The 19971-nt window shown below is 35.7% G+C and overlaps 4 protein-coding genes across 4 annotated transcripts; 3 read left to right on the plus strand and 1 right to left on the minus strand.

Moving 5' to 3' along the window:
* Positions 1 to 3126: 3126 nt before the first annotated feature.
* Positions 3127 to 6372, plus strand: LOC121991757 (protein YABBY 2-like). Its single transcript, XM_042545784.1, has 6 exons — positions 3127 to 3476; positions 4718 to 4825; positions 4965 to 5064; positions 5469 to 5511; positions 5719 to 5794; positions 6100 to 6372. Exons 1-6 carry the CDS (start codon positions 3408 to 3410, stop codon positions 6214 to 6216), a joined length of 513 nt encoding a protein of 170 aa, XP_042401718.1. The 5' UTR covers positions 3127 to 3407; the 3' UTR covers positions 6217 to 6372.
* Positions 6373 to 10812: 4440 nt separating this feature from the next.
* LOC121991758 (putative pentatricopeptide repeat-containing protein At5g06400, mitochondrial) lies at positions 10813 to 14170 on the minus strand. The gene has a single exon (XM_042545785.1). It carries the CDS (start codon positions 14091 to 14093, stop codon positions 10968 to 10970), a length of 3126 nt encoding a protein of 1041 aa, XP_042401719.1. The 5' UTR covers positions 14094 to 14170; the 3' UTR covers positions 10813 to 10967.
* Positions 14171 to 15938: 1768 nt separating this feature from the next.
* On the plus strand, positions 15939 to 16340 carry LOC121990061 (VQ motif-containing protein 20-like). Its single transcript, XM_042544310.1, has one exon. The coding sequence runs from the start codon at positions 15939 to 15941 to the stop codon at positions 16338 to 16340; it is 402 nt and encodes a 133-aa protein (XP_042400244.1).
* Positions 16341 to 16691: 351 nt separating this feature from the next.
* LOC121989880 (pollen-specific protein C13-like) lies at positions 16692 to 17433 on the plus strand. The gene is made up of 2 exons (XM_042544182.1): positions 16692 to 16862; positions 16944 to 17433. The coding sequence occupies exons 1-2, from the start codon at positions 16700 to 16702 to the stop codon at positions 17279 to 17281; spliced, it is 501 nt and encodes a 166-aa protein (XP_042400116.1). The 5' UTR covers positions 16692 to 16699; the 3' UTR covers positions 17282 to 17433.
* Positions 17434 to 19971: the final 2538 nt, after the last annotated feature.

Genomic DNA, 19971 nt, shown 5'->3' on the forward strand with positions numbered 1-19971 from the left:
TTATTTAGTATATTAATTTGAGTTCATTGGTTAATATTGTTTAAGATAGTTGTTCACGAACATTATTTATGAACATTAATATTATCGAACTAAGAGATAAATGTCTAAACCTTTTCATTTAGTTTAGTGAGTTGTTTAATTTTATTCAATTAATTGATCTAGTGTATATTAAATGAAGAACATAAATAAACTCTTATTAAGTAGAATATCAACTTGAATATTCACTAATATTCATATTCGGTTCATTTACCATCATAATTATCGGTGGAAAATATATTTTGAAAAATAAATTACATAAAATTAAATTATTTTCTATAAAAAATATCATAAAAGCTAATATTTTTTAATCAAGCAACTTACTACAATTAGCCTGCCCGACATATTTAACTAATTCGGCATACTTAACTTGCCCAATTCATTAGCTCATTTAATCCGATCAACTCACCTAATCAGACCAACCCAACCAATTTACTTGACTCATTTATTCTAGTCCCCTCGAGATGGTACTGTAATTGAGACATAGAATATTACCATATAAGATCTTAATAGTCATCCATGATTTACCTACTCTTTATTAATCTAGAAACGAATAATCTTTTTACCACTTACTCCTTTATTCCAAATGATCTAATTAACTCAACTTAATTACTCTCCAACTTGATCAGTCCATCTAATTTAATTTGTTTGAATCATTGACCTCCATAAAGAAATATAGAGTCCAGACTACCCTAAATTTTTTATCATACTAAACACGAAAAAACATTAAAAATATTTATATATTCTTCAAATCTATCAGCGCTATCATATGACATGCTTATATTAAACATAAGTTCCTTAAACTGTTTGACAAAATCTATTGTATATCAACTCTTACAATTCAATTAATCAGGAAGATAATTAATTCCGTCTCATAAAAATTTTATATCATTATCAAGATAAATCAAGAAATATAGATGGTCATAGAATCAATCTCCCATGTGCGCGCAATACCTTGTTGGTCATCTGACTCTCCATATAAAGAATTGTTGTGTTAGATGAATCCCTCGATAATTTACCTTCTTTCCAAATTATGTGAAACCGTCTTGAAAGGATCTAGAGTGAGAGTTATCCCTTTTAATATATATATATATATATTTTGTTAACATTTGGATCCCTGTATACAAAAATAAATACACGAATAATTTTTCTAAAATCAAATAATTTTTAAGAAAAATTAATAGGTTTGAAGGAAATTATCAGGTTACATAGCTAAGCCAAAGGACCACAGCTGTAACCATATCTCACATGTAGTGAGTTGTACCTTTTGGGTTCCTATCATTTCACGGATCCGATGGGGCCGGGGTTTGTTATACGAGGCTGAAGGAAGGATGTGTAGTATAAGCAATATGTCATATTATATTAAATTGGTAATGTTATAAAAATAATAATTTTAGTATAAGTTCAAAAAATATATAGAGAGAGACAATAAGAGATTACACTATATATATGGCTCATAGTGAACCCATTTTTATTTTCTTTATTTTTTAGGTTAAATTCAATTGAATGTATTAGATTATACCTTTAAATTTATAATTCGGTTTGTCTAGACTTTGCTGATCCTCTTGATAAAAGAGTTGGATTTGTATTATATGTCTCTTATAATTTCCTTGTAGTCATTGTTATAACTCCAAAATTGAATCATATATATAAAATTCTTCGTTTATAATGTTCATGTTATTTGTTTTTTCTTTTATGTTCATGATCTTTATCAAAAAATTTATTTTCTACTAACAAATGCATCTATCTTAGTTGCAATATTAACAAATATGAAGAAGGTCCGTCTACTTTTATTAGATTCCGCAATACATCGATAAGAATTTTGTAAAATCACAATTTAAATTTAAATACAAGTTTTTTTAATATTTGATATTGGTTTTTTATAATAAACTTTTAAGAAATATATACAAATTCAATTTTTTAAAATAGATTTTTAAAATTTCTAGATTTTAATTTAACGAGACTTTTTTAGATGCTAACAAATTTAAAATAAATTATTCTAAAATTTCAAATCTAATTTCTAGATTTTTTTTTTGTAAAAAATCTACAATTTTCAAAGATTTTTTGGATTAAAAGTATGATAAAAATGTTTGCAAAAAAAAAAAAAAATTCAAACTTAATTTTATAAGCTGCAAATCTTCTGAAGTTATGATTTATAATTTGTAAAACAACACATTATAAAAATAAATACTAATTTGTTTATTCTTTTTATAGAAATTTAAATCTTGTATCAATTTATTAGATGCTAAAGAGCACTTGAAAAATAAGATCACTCTTGATCAAATGATGCATAAATCATAGCAAAATAATTATTGACAGATATCAGTAGTTTCATAATACTTTGATTTGTTATTGTCCCCCGGGGCTTGGTGCGATAGTAAGCAATCAATTTTCACACGGTGCAAATAAATGTTTGCGGCACTCAAACCACTCATGATACTGAGCCGTTCCTCATGACTCATTTGTGCTTCCTAGATTTATCCTATGCTTGTATCACACTAGTTGGCTGAGTAAACGAATTATAAAAGTTGGCATATGGAACACATGCAACCCAACTAGGAACTACAAGTCTAGAATGCTACAAGGAACAAATTTACAATGAGTAATTCTTCTGAAATTCTCAGCTTAATAATTTCCAACAATTCAGATTATTACCTTGATCCATAAAATTTAACCCGAGTTCATAAAAATGGATTCATGGTGCTTCTGAATCTTGCAGATAAATTGCATGTGGTATGTGGAGACTAGCAGTACTTGAATGTAATAGTAGTAGTACCTTTGATCAGTCATCAGAATATGACAGAACTATATATATATTTGATTTTTCAGCATATATAAATCGAATGATGGAGACCTATGAATAAGTGGTCATGTTAGCAATCCTTGTGGCTAGATATGTGCAACTAGCTAGGTGAGTAAATAATGGTTTTACTGTGCTATTTTGTTGCTTAGTCAACAGAAGGATTTTGGGGGCAATGCAAGAACAAAATGGGAGCTAGGAGTTGGGCAAAACATGTGGGGTTGTGAATTGTGATAGATTATTAATGAGGGGACAGAGACTGCCACCCACTCATTTATTCAATCATAATCTTTTCCACCACCACCACCACCACCACCACCTCCTCCTCCTCTTCCACCCTCTTTTTTGCCTCTCCATGGTACCCTACTAATACAGAAAGATCACAGTTAATCAAACTATATATAACTGCAGGGACAACAATTAAGGACAAGGGAGAGAGAGGACCTAATCAGTTAATTAAAGCTCTTGTTTCATACATAGATATCGCTCTGAGCATATATAGGTTTGCACCGGTTTCATCATCTTCCTCAATCCCTTGGCATATGCAAACAGCTCCATCTCCAGATTGAAAATGTCAGCCCACATGATGCATGAGCAGGTTTGCTACATCCACTGCAACTTCTGCAACACAACCCTAGCGGTACTCTCTCTCTCTCTCTCTCTCTCTCTCTCTAGTATTCTGTATATGAGAAGACTTGTCATGGTTTCTCACTAGCAATTGGAATCAGCAGCTAGGTCATGTATTGGATCTAGAGCTAGCAAATTAAGGCAATTCAATTGCAGTAAAACTGGTTTCAACAAGTTTCTTGTTCTAATTTAATTTTGTTGGTTAAACAAAGGATGAAGTTAAACTGGCCAGTTGGATCAAGAACTCCATGCTGCAGGTCATCCTTAAACTGGAACCCTAAAGGAAAATATCTCACTTTTGAAGACCTTGTTTGTCTCAAAATTAGGTTGATTTATGCAGGGTGTGTTCTATGAATTCATCATAAATTAATACAAAAGACTAGTTGTTAATTGATTGATCAAGCAGAAACAAATTTTTAAGCGATTATAATCCTTGGAGCACTAAGAGCTACTCTAGTCTAGGGGTTTTGATCATCTCCATCCACATTAGCCCCTAAAATTTGGGTGGCCATTCTCTATCTATTGTCATGTTTAATCTGTAAGGTGTATATTGTAGAAGCCAGAATCATTATGCCATTTTCCTATAAATATCATGGTCAGTGATTTATTTACTTGCTTTCACTTAGCTTATTCAGAGAAAGTGTCAGCAGAGTGAATAAAGTGATGAAATGGCATGAGGCATTCGAGTCAAGCCTGCTTGCTACTTGCAGAAACAACTTTCCTTTCTTTTGTTCTCTAATATTATTCTCATAATTTTTCTTGGGTTTCTCCTCTTTCTGCTGTTCCACTTTATCTTTGAGAAAATTCTAAGAGCCATCCAGGTAATGACCAATGATCAGCTATCAAGGACAAACCTCAAGGAAAGAATTCCCTCAAAGAGTTATTTGAAATAATGCCACATGAAGAAGTGCTTTTCCAGTCCCTTTGTTACTGTGAAAGTATAAACCATAGGCGGCTTCTTTTATCCATAGGGCATTCTTCTTCTTCCTCATTCCTTCTATTGTTTAAGCTCCTTATTAATTATAGCTCACAATTTCCCCCTTCATATATATGAGCCATTACTATGACAAGTCAGTGAAGGGGAGTCTTGGCGCAACGGTAAAATTATTATCATGTGACCAAAAGGTCAGGGTAAGGATGTGTACAATGAATCTTTTCCCGGGACTCCGCATGACCGAAACTTTGTGCACGGACTATCCTTTTTACTATGGCAAGTCAAAGTACTGGTTGACCTTTTTGCTAATGTCGATGCAGGTTAGTATTCCTGGAAACATGTTCAACATTGTGACAGTGAGATGTGGGCGTTGTTCTTGTCTGCTATCTGTCAACTTGGGAGCTTTAGCTCAAGCCATCCCTCTCCAGGTCAACTAATCAGCCATCTGTATATATATATAATATATATATATAGATGTTCTTGATTCATTAGTTCTTGGCAAATGATTTATAATATATATGTTATTGTGATATTAGTTTCTTAATTTCGGTTAATTTTATTGTGCAGATCCATAACTTTGGATCTCAAAGTGAGAGCTTTGATCTTGGTTCCTCCTCCAAATACAGCAGGAATTCTTTGATGTACTCAATGAGGGATGATCAGCATAGTAAGCACCTTCATTAATTATTCTCTAATCCTAATTAAACAATGGCCAATTTGTTGCTAATGTATATTTGTCTATTTATTTATTTATTTTTATAAAAAAGTCATGTGTAATGATAGAATATTTCTGAAAACTACATGCAATCTAATTAGAGAGAAGAACAGCATTATAAACCAAACACTAAAAACACTTTTATTCCAAGAAAAATAATGAGACAAGTCTAAATGCCATTAAAACTTATATATATTTGTTCAATTTCTTCTTCTCTATCTTTATTCCTTGTTTCCTCTTAAATAGTTTGAATCAAGTGGTTCATGTTTATTCAATAAATCTCTCATTGTTAACAAATTAAAGCATATATTTTATATGACTAATGTTCTTTTTCCTCTCTTTTGCTATTGGCCCAGAGAAAAGACAACGTGTTCCGTCCGCATACAACAGGTTTATCAGGTAAGAAAGTAATGATAGAATGGTCATTAACTTGTTGTGTAGATTAGTTAATAATGTGCACTATTTTTATCAATAGAATTTAGTCTTATCCGATGCTACAGTTAAATAATTATTAAAGTCTTAATTAATTAAAGTGTGGTTATGAATGATTTGATTAGTACCTCATTAACTGTGGAAAACCCAAATGTCTATTAATTATTTTGCAAGGGAGGAGATTCAAAGGATAAAAGCCAACAACCCTGATATTAGCCATAAGGAAGCTTTCAGTGCTGCAGCAAAAAATGTGAGTATAATTGCACAGTGCTAGTCTTAATCATACTAGTTTTATCATGCATTTGATTATGATAAGATAATATCCTGATACTAATTTCCCAAAAGCATATATCATATTAAGCACTATTAAGTATTTCAGTACTATCTATATAAGTGAGGTAAGTGAAACCCTGTCTTTATCTTCTTGTCAGGTCATGTAAGTAGCCTGAGGTTCCCTGACAATCAATCCAACTCTTAAATTTATGTGATCATGATCAAATATTTTTGTGTGTGTGAAAATCTATCATTAATTTGTATTTCTTCTGATGTATGCAGTGGGCACACTTCCCTCACATTCATTTTGGTCTGAGCCTCGATGGAAGCGATAAGCAAGTAAAGCTTGATGAAGGCATAGGAGCACCAGGGGGAGGAAAAGGCCCGGGCATCTTCTAAGCATATACATGTATATAACTGATTAATAATATGATCAGTTCATAGTATTGGATCTAGCTAATTCCATACTGCAGTTTGATTATTATGCAATATGCCCTTTTATTATTGTCGAAAAACAGATATTTATTGTATGAATGCATGTCTTTTCATGATTAATTTTGATGGATCGAGGGTTAATTAATTGATAATATTGGATTGCACAAACCACAATAAAGACTAATTAATTAATGAGACGATAGTGATCTATAAAACTAAAGCAAAATGCTATAGTTGGGATAATGATCTCAGAAACAAACCTTTCAGATTTTGTTCGAAAAACTTCATCTTCATTTCCTCCTGCGGCTTCAATGAATTAATGGTGTTTTCCCTTGGCCAAGCTACACACAACTATATAAACAGAGATCGATGTTGCGCAGCAATGAAGTGTCGCTGTCAACAGTGATTCAGAATGTGTAAGCTTCACTACTGTAGCAGGACTCTCTCTCTCTCTCATCATTCCTGGCCTTTCAGATCCTTACAATTAATTAATTGCCTTAAAGCTGATGAACACTTTATATAGTCGATGTGAAGACCCACGGCGACTGTGTGTTTACATGGGAGGGTCCATGCTAATTATTTATTCTGTGGATTAATTGATTAAACAGTGAGTTATGCTGAAAATTAAATGGGGAAGGAAGGAAGGAATTAAGAACATTGATGGACATACACGCGGGGTCAGTGGCATCTGAGGCGGCACAAAGGTCGGGCTCCATGTCCCCACCTTAATGATAGTCTTTCGATAGTGAATCCTCATTGGATTTTATCAGCTTCTGCAGCTGCCTGCCTGTCCCCCACTGACACTGTTACAGATTACAGAACATTGAGTCACTGTGGAAGTGGCTAGCTCGGTTTCTCCTGTTCGATCCTTTTTAACTATAAATGCGTTTCAGTAATTAAATTAGTGATGAAATGAAACAGATTCCTGTTGGGGTTTGCATGAAGGGGCTCGTGATGAAAAAGGAAGAAGATGGGTGTGCGTGAGTGATCCTGGGTAGGCGCAAACTTCGACGTAAATCTGAAACGTCGTTTCGTGGGGTTGTTTGTTTTCTTCTTCTTTGCACAGAGCTGGCAGTCTGCCCACAGAGAAATGAGGGAGCGCATACAGCACTTGCCAAAGTAAAAAAGTTGCAGTCATTCTTTATCTCTTTGTGTGGTGTAAATCAGTTAAAGCACAGTTGAATAGAACGTGACTATATTTATATTAACATTAATATAATTTAATAACTGATAGATTAATAAAAATGCCCAGTAATTTATTATTTAAAATTTAAATGGTAAAAGTTAAAAGGGAGTTCTAAATATTAAAGGGAGTCTCTTTTTCAAACAAAAAAAAAAAAAGAGAGTAAAAGGGCACTTCTACAAAGATTTTATTTTGAAAATATTTTTGACATAATATTGTTACTGTAGTTATCCTTATAATATGTAAAATTTATCTAATAGTTATTAAAATATATTTAGTGTGAGTTTAAGGTTGTGATTTATATCGTGCATAAGTTACAAATAGTTATTATGATATATTTAGGGTGAGTTTAAGATTTAAAATTTAAAATATTTGAGCACTAGTATGTCAAAATAGTATATATCAATTTGGTCAAATTATTTAAATTTTATTAAAATTATTTTAAAATAGTTATAAAAGTTATTGTGTATCTACCACAACCTTTATTAAAATCATAAATACATTATAATAGTTATTAAATAAATTCTATACATTATAACAACTACTTAATAATTTTTATTTGTAATAGAATCTATCAATAACTGGTGCTGGATCACTGATGAGATGGCCATTTGATTTTTGTTTTTAATGGATGTTCATTTAATATTTCTCTTAATTTAATCTGAGATGCTTTTTTTTTAAAAAAATTTTGCCCAAATTTAAAAAGCATATCTATTTTGGCCTGTAACCGATAATTTTTTAAAAAGTTATTAGTCATTTATTTTATTGGTATTTTTTCTTAAAATAACAAAATATTATTATCAATAAATATCCGATAAAATTTTATTATTTTTTATACAGGTAATACTTTGTTTTTTCAGTGGTGTAAGAGTGTATATGAAAAGTGAGCAATTAATTTTTAATAATAAAGATGAGAAATGTAATAAAAAAAATTGAAACCATTATATCAACGCATACATAGCCGGCCTCACGGATAAAGAGGAAAGTAAATTATTTACACACAAGTAGAAGGTGCATAGTAAGGATTATCACATACAGTGACACTTTAGGGATTGACCCCAGTCAATCCAAATATATTATCATACGCCCACCGTCCATCCTACATGAGAAATGTAAGATTTCATTACTCGTGCACAAACGCGACACTTCATTCATTGGATTTTACTGAAGTGCTCTGTGAAAAAGGTAGGTTTAGGGTTTATCGTTGACGGTCTTTCCTAATGATTTCTGATTTTAAATGGCCATTTTTACGAGGATATAATTAATGCCACAACTCAAGCTGAAGAAATGCACAACTCTCAATTTTTTTTTTAATTAAGGGCATATTTGGAGGTTTTTAAAGAGATTGTGAGATGAAAAAGTTGTAGAAAAAAAGCGCTAATCATGAATATAAGGTTTGAAGTTTGGAGTTTAAAAGGGAAAATAAAATTTTAAATGCACTGTTTTATTTCAAAATTAATAATATGGATGAGACTAAAATTAATAATATATAAAAAAATAAAAAAAAGATTTTTAAATTGGAGACTAAAAAAGATTTTTTTTATTTCAATATAAGGTTTGAGGTTTGAGGTTTTTTTTTTTATTTCAAAGATTTTTATTTCAAAAAATAAAAAAAAAAAGATTTTTAATAATATATAAAAAAATTAAGGGCATATTTTAAAGTTTTTTTTTTTATTGAAAAGAGAATAATAGATTTTTATATTTTTAATGTGATACATTGGAGACTAAAAAAACTTGGAGATGCCCTTAGCACATTTAATTTTTAAATTTTATTAAAGACATATCTATTTTCTACAATAACTTTTATTCAACTTACTTTATTGGATCTCTTACCTTTTAAAGACATTTATAAAATACCTTTTATTCGACTTGCTTTATACGATCTCTACCTTTTAGACCGTCAATTGCCTAATCATTATAAAATATTTTCAAGTATTTGAGGACCAAATAGTTGTTTAGCATTGTTATAACTTTTGGAGTTTCGTCAAGTTTTTTTTTTTTTTAAAAAAAAAGAAATGCTCCCAGAACTTAACACCATTTTTATAATGTGTCGCATATTAAGCTGTTCATTCACTGTAAATTGGGAGTATTAAATAACCATAAGACATAATTTTTAAAAAAAGAGGAAAAAAAAAATCTTATTTTTGATACTCAACCAAATTTTCTTCTTCTTTTTTACAATGCTTTAGTTTTTTTTTTCTGACACATAATCAAATTTTTTGGTTAGATTATATATACTTTATATTGATTTAATAACATTTAAGTTTTTAAGCTGGTTAATTGATGGGTTGGTTAATTTAAAGTTATTGGTCCAAATCTCATTCTTTATAATTATCTTAATCTTTCAATTAAATATATAGGTTGGTCTTATTAGTTAGGGCAATTTTATATATTATTTTTTTTATTGATAAAAAAAAGACAACCCAAGCACACGAAGCTTCCATTATGCGAGGTCCCAGGGAAGGATCTATTTTACGCAGCCTTATCTTGTTTTTTTTTTTGCAAGAGACGGTTTAAACTTTTTTTTTTATTGATCACAAGAAAAAAATTTATAACCATAATTTTACATTGCACTGAATACTAAAAAAATCTATTAAAAAAATTATTTTATAAGATTAAAAAGCCTTCTTTGTTCTAACAAGTATCATTTTTGGTGGTCTTTTCGTTGTGATAAGAAGTTTCACTAATCTATCTTCTTTTGTTTACATATACACAACATGATTGAATTAGAGAGGAGAATTCCTTGCGTGCAAAATCCTTCAAAGAGAAAACTAGTTCTGTGTTGGTTCAGCCTTTCAAAAGGGAATAAATACAATAGAATTGAGTTCAAGGGTGGTAAATTGACAAGCAATCTATCAGATCTAACCCTGTGTTTGTTCTGTAGGCTATCGAAAAAGTTTTAGTATAAAGTTTCAGAGACATGGAATCTTGCAGTCACAGGGAAAGAAAACAAATAGAATAGGGTTCCTAGAGCATGGACAAACTCAGAATTCTTCTTCAGGTGTTGTCACCATCCAATTTATCCTATGGAGAATCACAACCAAAACTTTCATTCTGTACAAAAGAGGCAGATGGTCCCTCCATTCTGATAGGTTAAGTGGCATGAATCTAAACAATGTATTAGTTTTGGGGATAGTTTTAGTTTTGACATTTAAATTTCTAAAAGATTTTAGATTTTAAAATGTTTGTTAGATTCATCAGGTACTGCATCTTCTGCATTAGAAGAATGAGAAATAACAGATCCATGTAATCAGTATTTAAGTTATGTTTACTAAACCAACCAATATGCTTTGAACACAATCTTTAAATCGGTGTACGAGTGATTATATACAGTCTTCTGGTTTTCTAAAGAGGAATTCTACCAACAAGCATGTATAGATCAAAGACCTTTCAAATGGCTAAAACTAATGAGCTTATTATTATTATTGTGGTATTTTTTCAATGGAAGTTTAGGAATAGTTAAAACAAGCATGTCCAATATGCTAGTTGTCAATGAAGTGATAGGGAATCGAGTATAAGAACCCGAATTAACTTACAGTGAGTACATCCTTTCCCGTTTCAGACGCCATTTTGTTTGAAGGACAACACGAGCTAAATCTTGTTTCCCTTCTCTGTTCAGGCCATGGAAAACTCTTTGAAAATTGATTGAACTTGGAATGATACCGTTATCCAACATTTCGTGAAGAAGTTGAAGAGCCTCTTCTGACTTTCCGGATTTGCAGAGACAGCTCATGAACATTGAGTATGTCTCAAAATCAGGAAATGGACCTTTCAGCTGCATTCTACGGAAAATATTCCTTGCATCTGAAACCATTCCCATGTTCATAAATCCTCTAATAAGAGCTGAAAATGTAACGACGGTTGGCTCACAGCCATCATCTTTCATCTTGGTAAATATCTCGACTGCCCTAGCTATATTTTTCTCGCTGCAGAAATGTATGATTAAGGATGTGTATATGTGGGCTGATTGTGGAATTCCTGCTTCCTTCATTGCCTCAATCTTATCCAAGGCATCTTCAAAACGACCCGCTCTAAGAAGTGCATGAACAATACTTCCATATGTATACTGATCTCTGGTGCATCCATGAAGCCCCATTTCATGTGCTGCCTTAAGTGCCTCATCTACTCTGCCAGCTCGGCACAGAGATTTAACTAATGAGTTATAACCAGCTTGTTCATTGAACCCTCTACTAATCAGAGATTTCATAGACTTCTTTGCATTCACTAACTGTTTGGACTCACACAAAGAAGAAAGATAAATATCAAGCATCTCTTTGTCTGGCATGTATCCTACTTTGATCATTTCTCGGAATAATTTGACTGCTTCATTGATCTTTCGACCTTTCTTGGCACAGAGATACACGATAAGACACTTATAAGTACTTCCATTTGGCTGATAACCACTGTTTTTCATCTCTTGGAAAACATCTAATGCCATTTTAGTTAGACCTGCTTGGCCATACTGACATAACATAATTGTCCATGTATTAGATGTTATTTCCAAATTTCTTCTGTTCATTTCTCTGAAAAGATATCGCATTTGCTTAAAATCTTTCGCACTTCCCATCACTTTGATTGCTGTGTTGTAGGTTTCTGCAGTGTGGACATAACCGGGCTTTCCGCCAATCCATGAAAAGAATTGCAGAGCTGCACGGCTGTATCGTTGACAACCACAAAGAATGGCCCCAACTAGTTGTGGTGTAAAATTAATAGTGCATCTCTCTAGATCTTCTTGAATAGTGCTCCAGTCAGTGGAAGAGCAAATAATTCTGCGTACTTCCTTAAGATCAGCATCATCGACAATTGTTGCCTCAGAAGATGCAACAGACTCAGGTGAGTAGTTTGAAATTTCATGTCCATGATCAACGCATTGATGATCTGATGATTGGAGAGACAGTTCATGTTCTTGGTAATCAAGTTTGTACAATCTACATATCTGTTTCACTTTCCTAGCCTTCTCCAACTCACCAATTTTGTTTAGAGAAGCAATGGCCAAATTAAATAAAACATCACTAGCATTTACTCCGGAACTCGACATTTCTTCCAAAAGCTTAACAGCTTCTAGGGGCTTGCAAACTTGACAAAGTTCACTGACAAAGACAGAATAAGCTTCACTAGTAGGTTTTCTTCCATTCATCTTCATGGTCTCAAAAACTTCCCAGGCTTTAGAAATTTGATAGTGTTGAACATGACCAGCAACCATATCTGTAATTGTTGCACTATCTGGCTCGATACCATTTCTCAACATTTCTTCATAAAGTGTGCATGCTGTTTGATAATCACCTGATCTAAAGAGCTCTTGAATCATCTCAGTATAAGTTGAAAGCATTGACTGGCAATCAAATTTTCTCATATCTCCCAACAACTCCAATGGCTTTGTAATATCACCTTTTTTTAGGAAACAATCAATCAAACAGTCATACAACCTACCATTTGCAGGCGAATTTGGTTCAACACCCTTAACGACGTCCATGGTCTGATCCATCATTCCTACCCTGCACAAACCCTTCACTAAGGTTTCACAGGCATCAGAATCAACAACCAAGCTTTTGTTCTTGATATCCTCAAACAGTTGTTTGGCTTCTTCGATTTTTCCAGAATCACAAAAGCTCCTCAGGATGCACATATAAACCTCACTTTCTGGGACCTGTAACGTCTTCATCATATCAACTCCAACCAATCTAACTGAGGCCACATCACCTGAACTCGCTAAACAGTCCATAAGCATTTTATAGAACTTCTTCTTGACCACCATGTTCTTGGACGTCATTTCTTTGTAAAACTCTAATGCCAGATCTGCTTGATTTGAGTTACATAAAGTGAAAAGAATTGCTTCATAGATTTTGAGATCACCTTCGCAGCCAGATTTCTTCATTGCCTCAAATGCACGCAAAGCTTTGCCAATCTGCTTTGCTTTACCATAATGGGATATCAAGGCAGTCCAAGTCTTGAGGTTCTTAGGACACAACTCCTCATCCATTTCACCCACCAACTTCTTCACCAAATTGAAATCCTTAGCTTCTAAAGCAATGCAGATCATCTCATTGTATGTCTCTGTGTTATGGCAAAAGCCCGGCTGAAGCTTGACCCAGTTAAAGAACTGAAGAGCAAAATCCCCAAGTTTCAAGCACTCCTTCAACACCTTTTCTACCACATCTGAACTCCAGGACACACTCAACTCCTCCAAACGCTTTTCCATACGAACCCAAGATGTCTCCGATCGCACAATGTCCATGATCTGTTGAACAATTGCGCCTGTGTCTTCCAGGCAAGGATACTGATATTGCTTTTCTTCTTGCAAACACGCCCCGGGCGCAGTCCCTCCACCATTCGTATAACTCGTACTCTCGCCGGCAATTTGACAAACACCTGGTCGACGACTAAAAGAGCTTCCCCGTTGAGCAAAACCGGCATCAGCAACTTTCAAATACTCAGTAGGAGCGTCAGATTTGGGGGAAACCGCAGGCCCAACGATATCGCTGATCGCTTGGTACAACGGATTAGAAGAGCTCTGTTTTGGTCGGGCGGCCGTCTTCTTCTTCCGGCGAGGCGAGGACTTGTCGGCTGCTCGGGCGTTCGAGGATTTGAACCGACGCAGCAAGCACCGACAAAGCACCGGACCCGACGACGAGAAGAACTGGGAGAGGCGATTGTTCATTGGCTTTCCCGGTGGCGGCTGAAGGTGAGCAAGCGGCAATGTCGACAGAACGAAAAGCCGACCAAGAATTTGACATGCAATTATTTATTCACATTGCTATTTTATATATACACCCTCAGTTTTCCAAACAATATTGTAAACTTTCCACCCTTTGACTGTCAACGTTAATTGACTTTGACTTTTGTACGATTAATCTAGATCTTGTTTATGCGCCACTCCATGTTTTTTTAATTTTTCCGCAGGCTGTCCAATGAATTAGAGAGGGACCCATATGGCGGTAAACGACATGAGTCGAGCTAAGTTGTGTCAAATTTTAAGATGTTTAATTTTATTTAATAAGATAATTGAGTTGAGTCAAATTGAGTCGAATTTAAAATGAACTAAATTTTTAAAATGATTATTCAATTTTGACTTAGTTTATTTTTTACGAGCTTGAGCTTGTTTGAAGTTTAACTTGAACTTGATTCGTTTAGATATTATAGAGCTCTCAATTCAAGTTTAGCTTGGGCTCGATTCGAGCTTAGTTCGTTTAGATGTTATTGAACTCTCAATTAAATTTATTTGATTATTTAAAATTTTTAATTGTTTAATTGATTATTGAGTTTGATAATTTAAATTTATTTATTTATTTTATTTTATTATTTATTTTAACATATTGATAAGAATTTTATTAATGGATATAGTTTATGAATATTGTTCACAAATGTTATTCACGAATATTAACTAAACACATGTGTCCTAGTTTATTTATTTAGTTTAATGAATTGTCAAGTTGTTTGTTTAATTCATCTCGTGTATATTGAATTAATATAAATAAATTCTTATCAAGTCGAACACCAAACTTGTTTATAAATATTAGGTTCATTTACAACCCTAGGGACATAATTACTATAATAACATAGTGGATGGACATATATCCTCAGAGAAATACTTATTCCTTCTATCTCCTAGCAATTTGATGATTTTGATCCTATAATTTATTTTTGTTCATATAATCCGGAAATAAATTTAAGGGACGCTTAAAATTAACATAATCACCGGTACTCCAATTTTTGCTGCGATGACCAAGTGATATTTATTGTTGCCGGATTGATCGAATTCCAAACCCTCTTTTTCCACATCCGGAAATAGACTAGAAAACTCCTCAAATCCATACAATTAAACTGTTCTGTCTGAATAAATTGATAAATCACAGTTGACGTTCCGCTTTCACACTGATTTCATGATTTTAAAAGTCTTCAATGCCATTAGATAGGCTCCGTTGCAACAAAAATCGATTAATTATTATTTTTACCAATTCATTTCGATGACATTGAATTAATTGCAGTTTAGTTTGACCGTTTCGTTTATCACACTGTTTCATTATAATTTGACGACTAAAATAAACTGTCGACAACGATGATACACGATTAGAGTTCATATTATACGATCTCGACACCTATAAATATATTTAAAATTACTATCATTTTTCAACAAGATCAACGAACAAATTTCAGTTAAACTAGAACCCATCTGTCTTTCAACTTTAAAAGTCAACAGTTGTCCCACGACGTAGCGCAGACGATAGACGTATAATATCTCTGACGTAATGGTCAGGGGTCGATTCTCAGGAACTGACGACCTGGGATTTATCTCGTCATGTGTTTATGACATGTGTACTTGCATGAACCTCCCTCCATATTCATGGGGTCGGTACTAAAGGGGCCGCTAAGATAGCGAATCTATTTTTTTTTTTTTTAAGTCAACAGTCTTTATAGTTGACCAGGACTTTTGACTTTTCAATATATATCGTTGGAAGTAAGAGGAGAATTTGATAATTAACATTAATTTCAAACCACAACCAGCATGCCTTCCTCCAGAAGCGAGCTCCGAGGGCCAAGACCTCCTCCTCTGAGCGTGAACAAGGCATCATGGAAGGCAAAGAAACAGGCCGGCGGCGGCAGCCGAGACCGTATCGCCGTCTTCTACGTGCACTCGCCGAAGGTGATCCACACCAGTCCGCAAGATTTCATGAGCGTGGTGCAGCGCTTGACCGGAAAATCGCCACCGTCATCATCGTCCTCACTCCGTGGCTCCGGCCACAGCGCCGACGAGATCGGAGCAAGAGGAGGAGGTGCCGGTGAAGACCCCTTGCTGCTTACGCTGGGCTCATCATCATCCATGGCGTCGCCGGCCATTTCTCCGAGTGTGTTTTTCTCTTCTCCCGACTACACATCAGCCCTCTGTTCTAATCGGAAGGGGTTTTAGTTTATTAATCATGGACGTCGATGTTGTTGTAATTTTTCTTTTAATCCGATCCCTTCGGAAGGATATATAATTAGCTTTCTGTGTAGAAAATTAATTAGAAGATGATTAATTGGTAGTTGATTCACGGCCATTAATTGTTTGATACTTTAACCTTCAATTGACGTGTGAGAAAGAAGGAATCCTTATGCGAGCAGCGTGCGGCGAACCAGAGGATGAATGGCCGTGGGGATGGAGCCTACGCTATAAAAGGAGGAGCAATTGGTGCACCCAATTGCCCTCCTCCCTTTTCCACTCTCTCTCAATTCAATTCGATTCGATTCAATTTATTGGATTTTATATATATATAAAAAGGTGAAAGGATGGCCGCCAACATGCAGCTTCTCCCCCTGCTCGCCGCCCTCTGCGCCGTTCTCGCCGGCGTTGCTCTCGCCCACCCCGTCTCCAACTTCACCATCGAAGGCCGCGTTTATTGCGACACCTGCCGCGCCGGCTTCGTCACCTCCGCCAGCCAGTACATTCAAGGTATGCAAATTAGCTTCGGCAAAAATCAGGAAGTGTTTTTTTTTTGTTTTGAGTTTTGTTCGTATATTTTGACTGCTCCAGGTGCGAAGGTGAAGCTGGAGTGCCGGCACTACGAGACGGACGCCGTGAACCAGTACGCGGAGGGGGTGACGGACGCCACCGGGTCGTACCACTTGGAGGTGGAAGACCAACACGAGGAGGAGATCTGCGAGGTGGTGCTGGTGGGCAGCCCCCTCAAAGGCGACTGCGACGAGGTCAGCAACGGGAGGGACCGCGCGCGAATCCTCGTCGCCGGCCGCAGCGGCCTCGTCACCCCAGTCCGCTACGCCAACGACCTCGGCTTCCTCAAGAGCACGCCGCTGCCCCACTGCGGCGCCCTCCTCCAACAGTTCGCTCTCGGCGAAGACGACCACTATTGATCGATGGATGGATGGATGAAGAAATCAATTATTCTTTTCATGCTCGATCAATTAATTACTCTATGTATTCGAGTGGTGCGTGTGCATCGTGTGCATGTGAGGAGCTCTTATTGGCGCAATGGTAAAATTAGTATCGTGTGATCATATATTCGAATCGCGAAACAACTTTTTTATAATACAAGATCGATTCTTCTCCATAATTCTATATTGACGGTAACTTTATGCATTAAAATATATTGACTAATCGATCTATAGATGGCAGAGATGTGAGAGGTTTAAGGGTAAAATCACGATCCACTGTGCAAACTGAAAAAGTATGCCATATGATATGGTACATAACGGCGATAAGATTGTACAGAAGATTGAACAATCAGAAATCAAGGAGATGTGAAATTAAGGGGATGTGATAGTCAGAAGTTAAGGAGACGTGGTGGCTAGAAGTCAAGGGGACGGGGTAGTCAACGAGAAAGGAAAGAGGGAGTAGGATCAGGTGACGACGTCAGCAACTTAATTCTTGGTCGGGTTCGTACAGAGCGGAACTCCGGATTTAAGACACTTGGATAAACAGTCGGGGTGATACCTGACCTAGAGTTGACGGGTTGAGCTCTCCTGGCCTGGTTGTACTCAGGTCTAATGCTCTCAGTAAGCCAAACTCCCGGACAGCTAACTCTCGATTAGCTCTTGGACGATCTTTCCACGGCCCCCCCCCCCCCCCCCCCCCCCCCTTCCCAAGGTTTAGGTCGAGCGTTATACCTGACTAGTCATCCCGAGTTTCCCTATTCATACTTGGTCGGGACAGAAGATGCTACATGACAACGAGGTCAGAGAGTCGTAACCACCTGTCAGAGAATAACTGCTGAGTGTAAGAAAATATTCCAACGGTCTGTAATCACTTGAGAGTGGAACCTTCCTTCAGTTTATAGGAGGATGTCATGTGTCCTCTAGCACCAGACAAATCTTGACACTCAATATTCTCTGACATCAGTCAGCTCCAGAAGGTACGCACTATTATATAAAAAGGGAAGACCTCTCCCTTTCATAGGTACGCTTTCTCGTACATTCGCACTTGTCTTCTACTTTCTTTCTCCTTCGTTTACTGTTCTTTTGGGGAAAAAGTACCTGACTTGAGCGTCGGAGGGACTGCTCCAGGGACTTTTTCCCTGATTTTCTCGCCTCTAACACCCGTGTGCTTGTCTAAGTGTGCGTAGAGCTTAGGTACCGCCGGCTCAGTCATCGTCATTGTCATCCGTCAACACCACGTGGGAGTCCATTTTTAAAAGCGCATACGAGAAAGGTGTCTCGGTCACTCCTCCGTCAATGCCAACAACAATTCACTCGATTTTCATCCGACTTAGATTCTAGACAGGATCATCATCTTATCAAATTAATACCAAGCATGTTGATACTTGAAGTCTTACAGAAACAAGCATCAAATGCTGCAAAAGTAATGAATTCTCGGGGAGTGTTACCAAGCTTGTCATTGAGTTCATGCATTGTAGTGCCAACTTAGAACTCGAACATCAAACATTGAAAACACTCCCAAAAAATGGCGGCATAACATGCCAGAAAACTCAAAATTTTTGCAACTGCAAGTAGTTGTCTTTTTGCTAGTACTATATGAGACGACGAATGTCTCCAGAAAATCCTCATCACTTGTTAGAGTGAATTTGCAATATACACCATCTATTATTTTGTAAACATTGTAGCTTAAAGATTCCGAAAACTCCTCTTGAAACTTACCGAATGTGGCTCTTGTGTAGATAGCTGATGCTTGCTTCTCTATTGGTGAGGCAGTTTCAGGTTTGGCTTAGTGCATAGAGCATTGTAGTCTTCTTGAATTTCTTCTCCAGATCGCCTTTCCATAGCCGATTCAAACTGAGCAAGAAATGCTTTTAATGAAGTCTTTGTAACTATTGAAGAACTTTTTATAGAAGTCGTTCAAAGTTCCTAGCTTCTGAAAGGAAGACATTTCTCCAAAAAAAAATTATCCTTGAAGTATAATGGGATCCACTTTTGTCGGATGTTAAATACCATCTGAAGCCACGAATTTTTCCAGAGGTCATATCCGTCAATGATTGATGCCCAGCTAACTTCAAATTAAGGTTACCAGAGTTTTAAACTCGATGACACATTCTTCCAATTCCGCTCTCAAAGAAGTTATGTGTGGAAAATACAGATGGGCTAACTTCTGCTTGCTTCTACTTAAAATGAGCCACTTGCAAAATCGATGGCAGGTGTTGGGAATACTTTGGTAATTGCTGCAGCCATGGCCCTATTCTGATCAGTAACCAATGACACAGGAGGGCGGCCATCCATTGCCGCTAACCAAGTTTCGACTAACCAAATAAATGAGAATTCAGTCTCATCTATAAGCAAGGCACAACCAAAGATAATAGGCTGCAAATGATGGTTGATTCCAGAGAATGTCACAAAGGGCATCATTTACTTAAAATCTTTTTGTACGTTGTATCAAATGTAACAGTATGGCCAAAGTAGCTATATGAAGTTCTAGCTTTGCATTCCCCCAGAAGGCATTAGTCACACACAACTATTGTTGTCAACTTGGATAGAATAAAAGAATGCTGGATTGTCAGCTTGCATTCTCTTGAAGTAATCTAGAAGACCATGAGCATTACCTCCTTCACCAAAGGCATTTTGTCGAAGTAGAGTTGCAGTATCAGATGCCACTA

This window comes from Zingiber officinale, chromosome 6B (genome assembly GCF_018446385.1).
Source record: "Zingiber officinale cultivar Zhangliang chromosome 6B, Zo_v1.1, whole genome shotgun sequence".
NCBI lineage: Eukaryota > Viridiplantae > Streptophyta > Magnoliopsida > Zingiberales > Zingiberaceae > Zingiber > Zingiber officinale.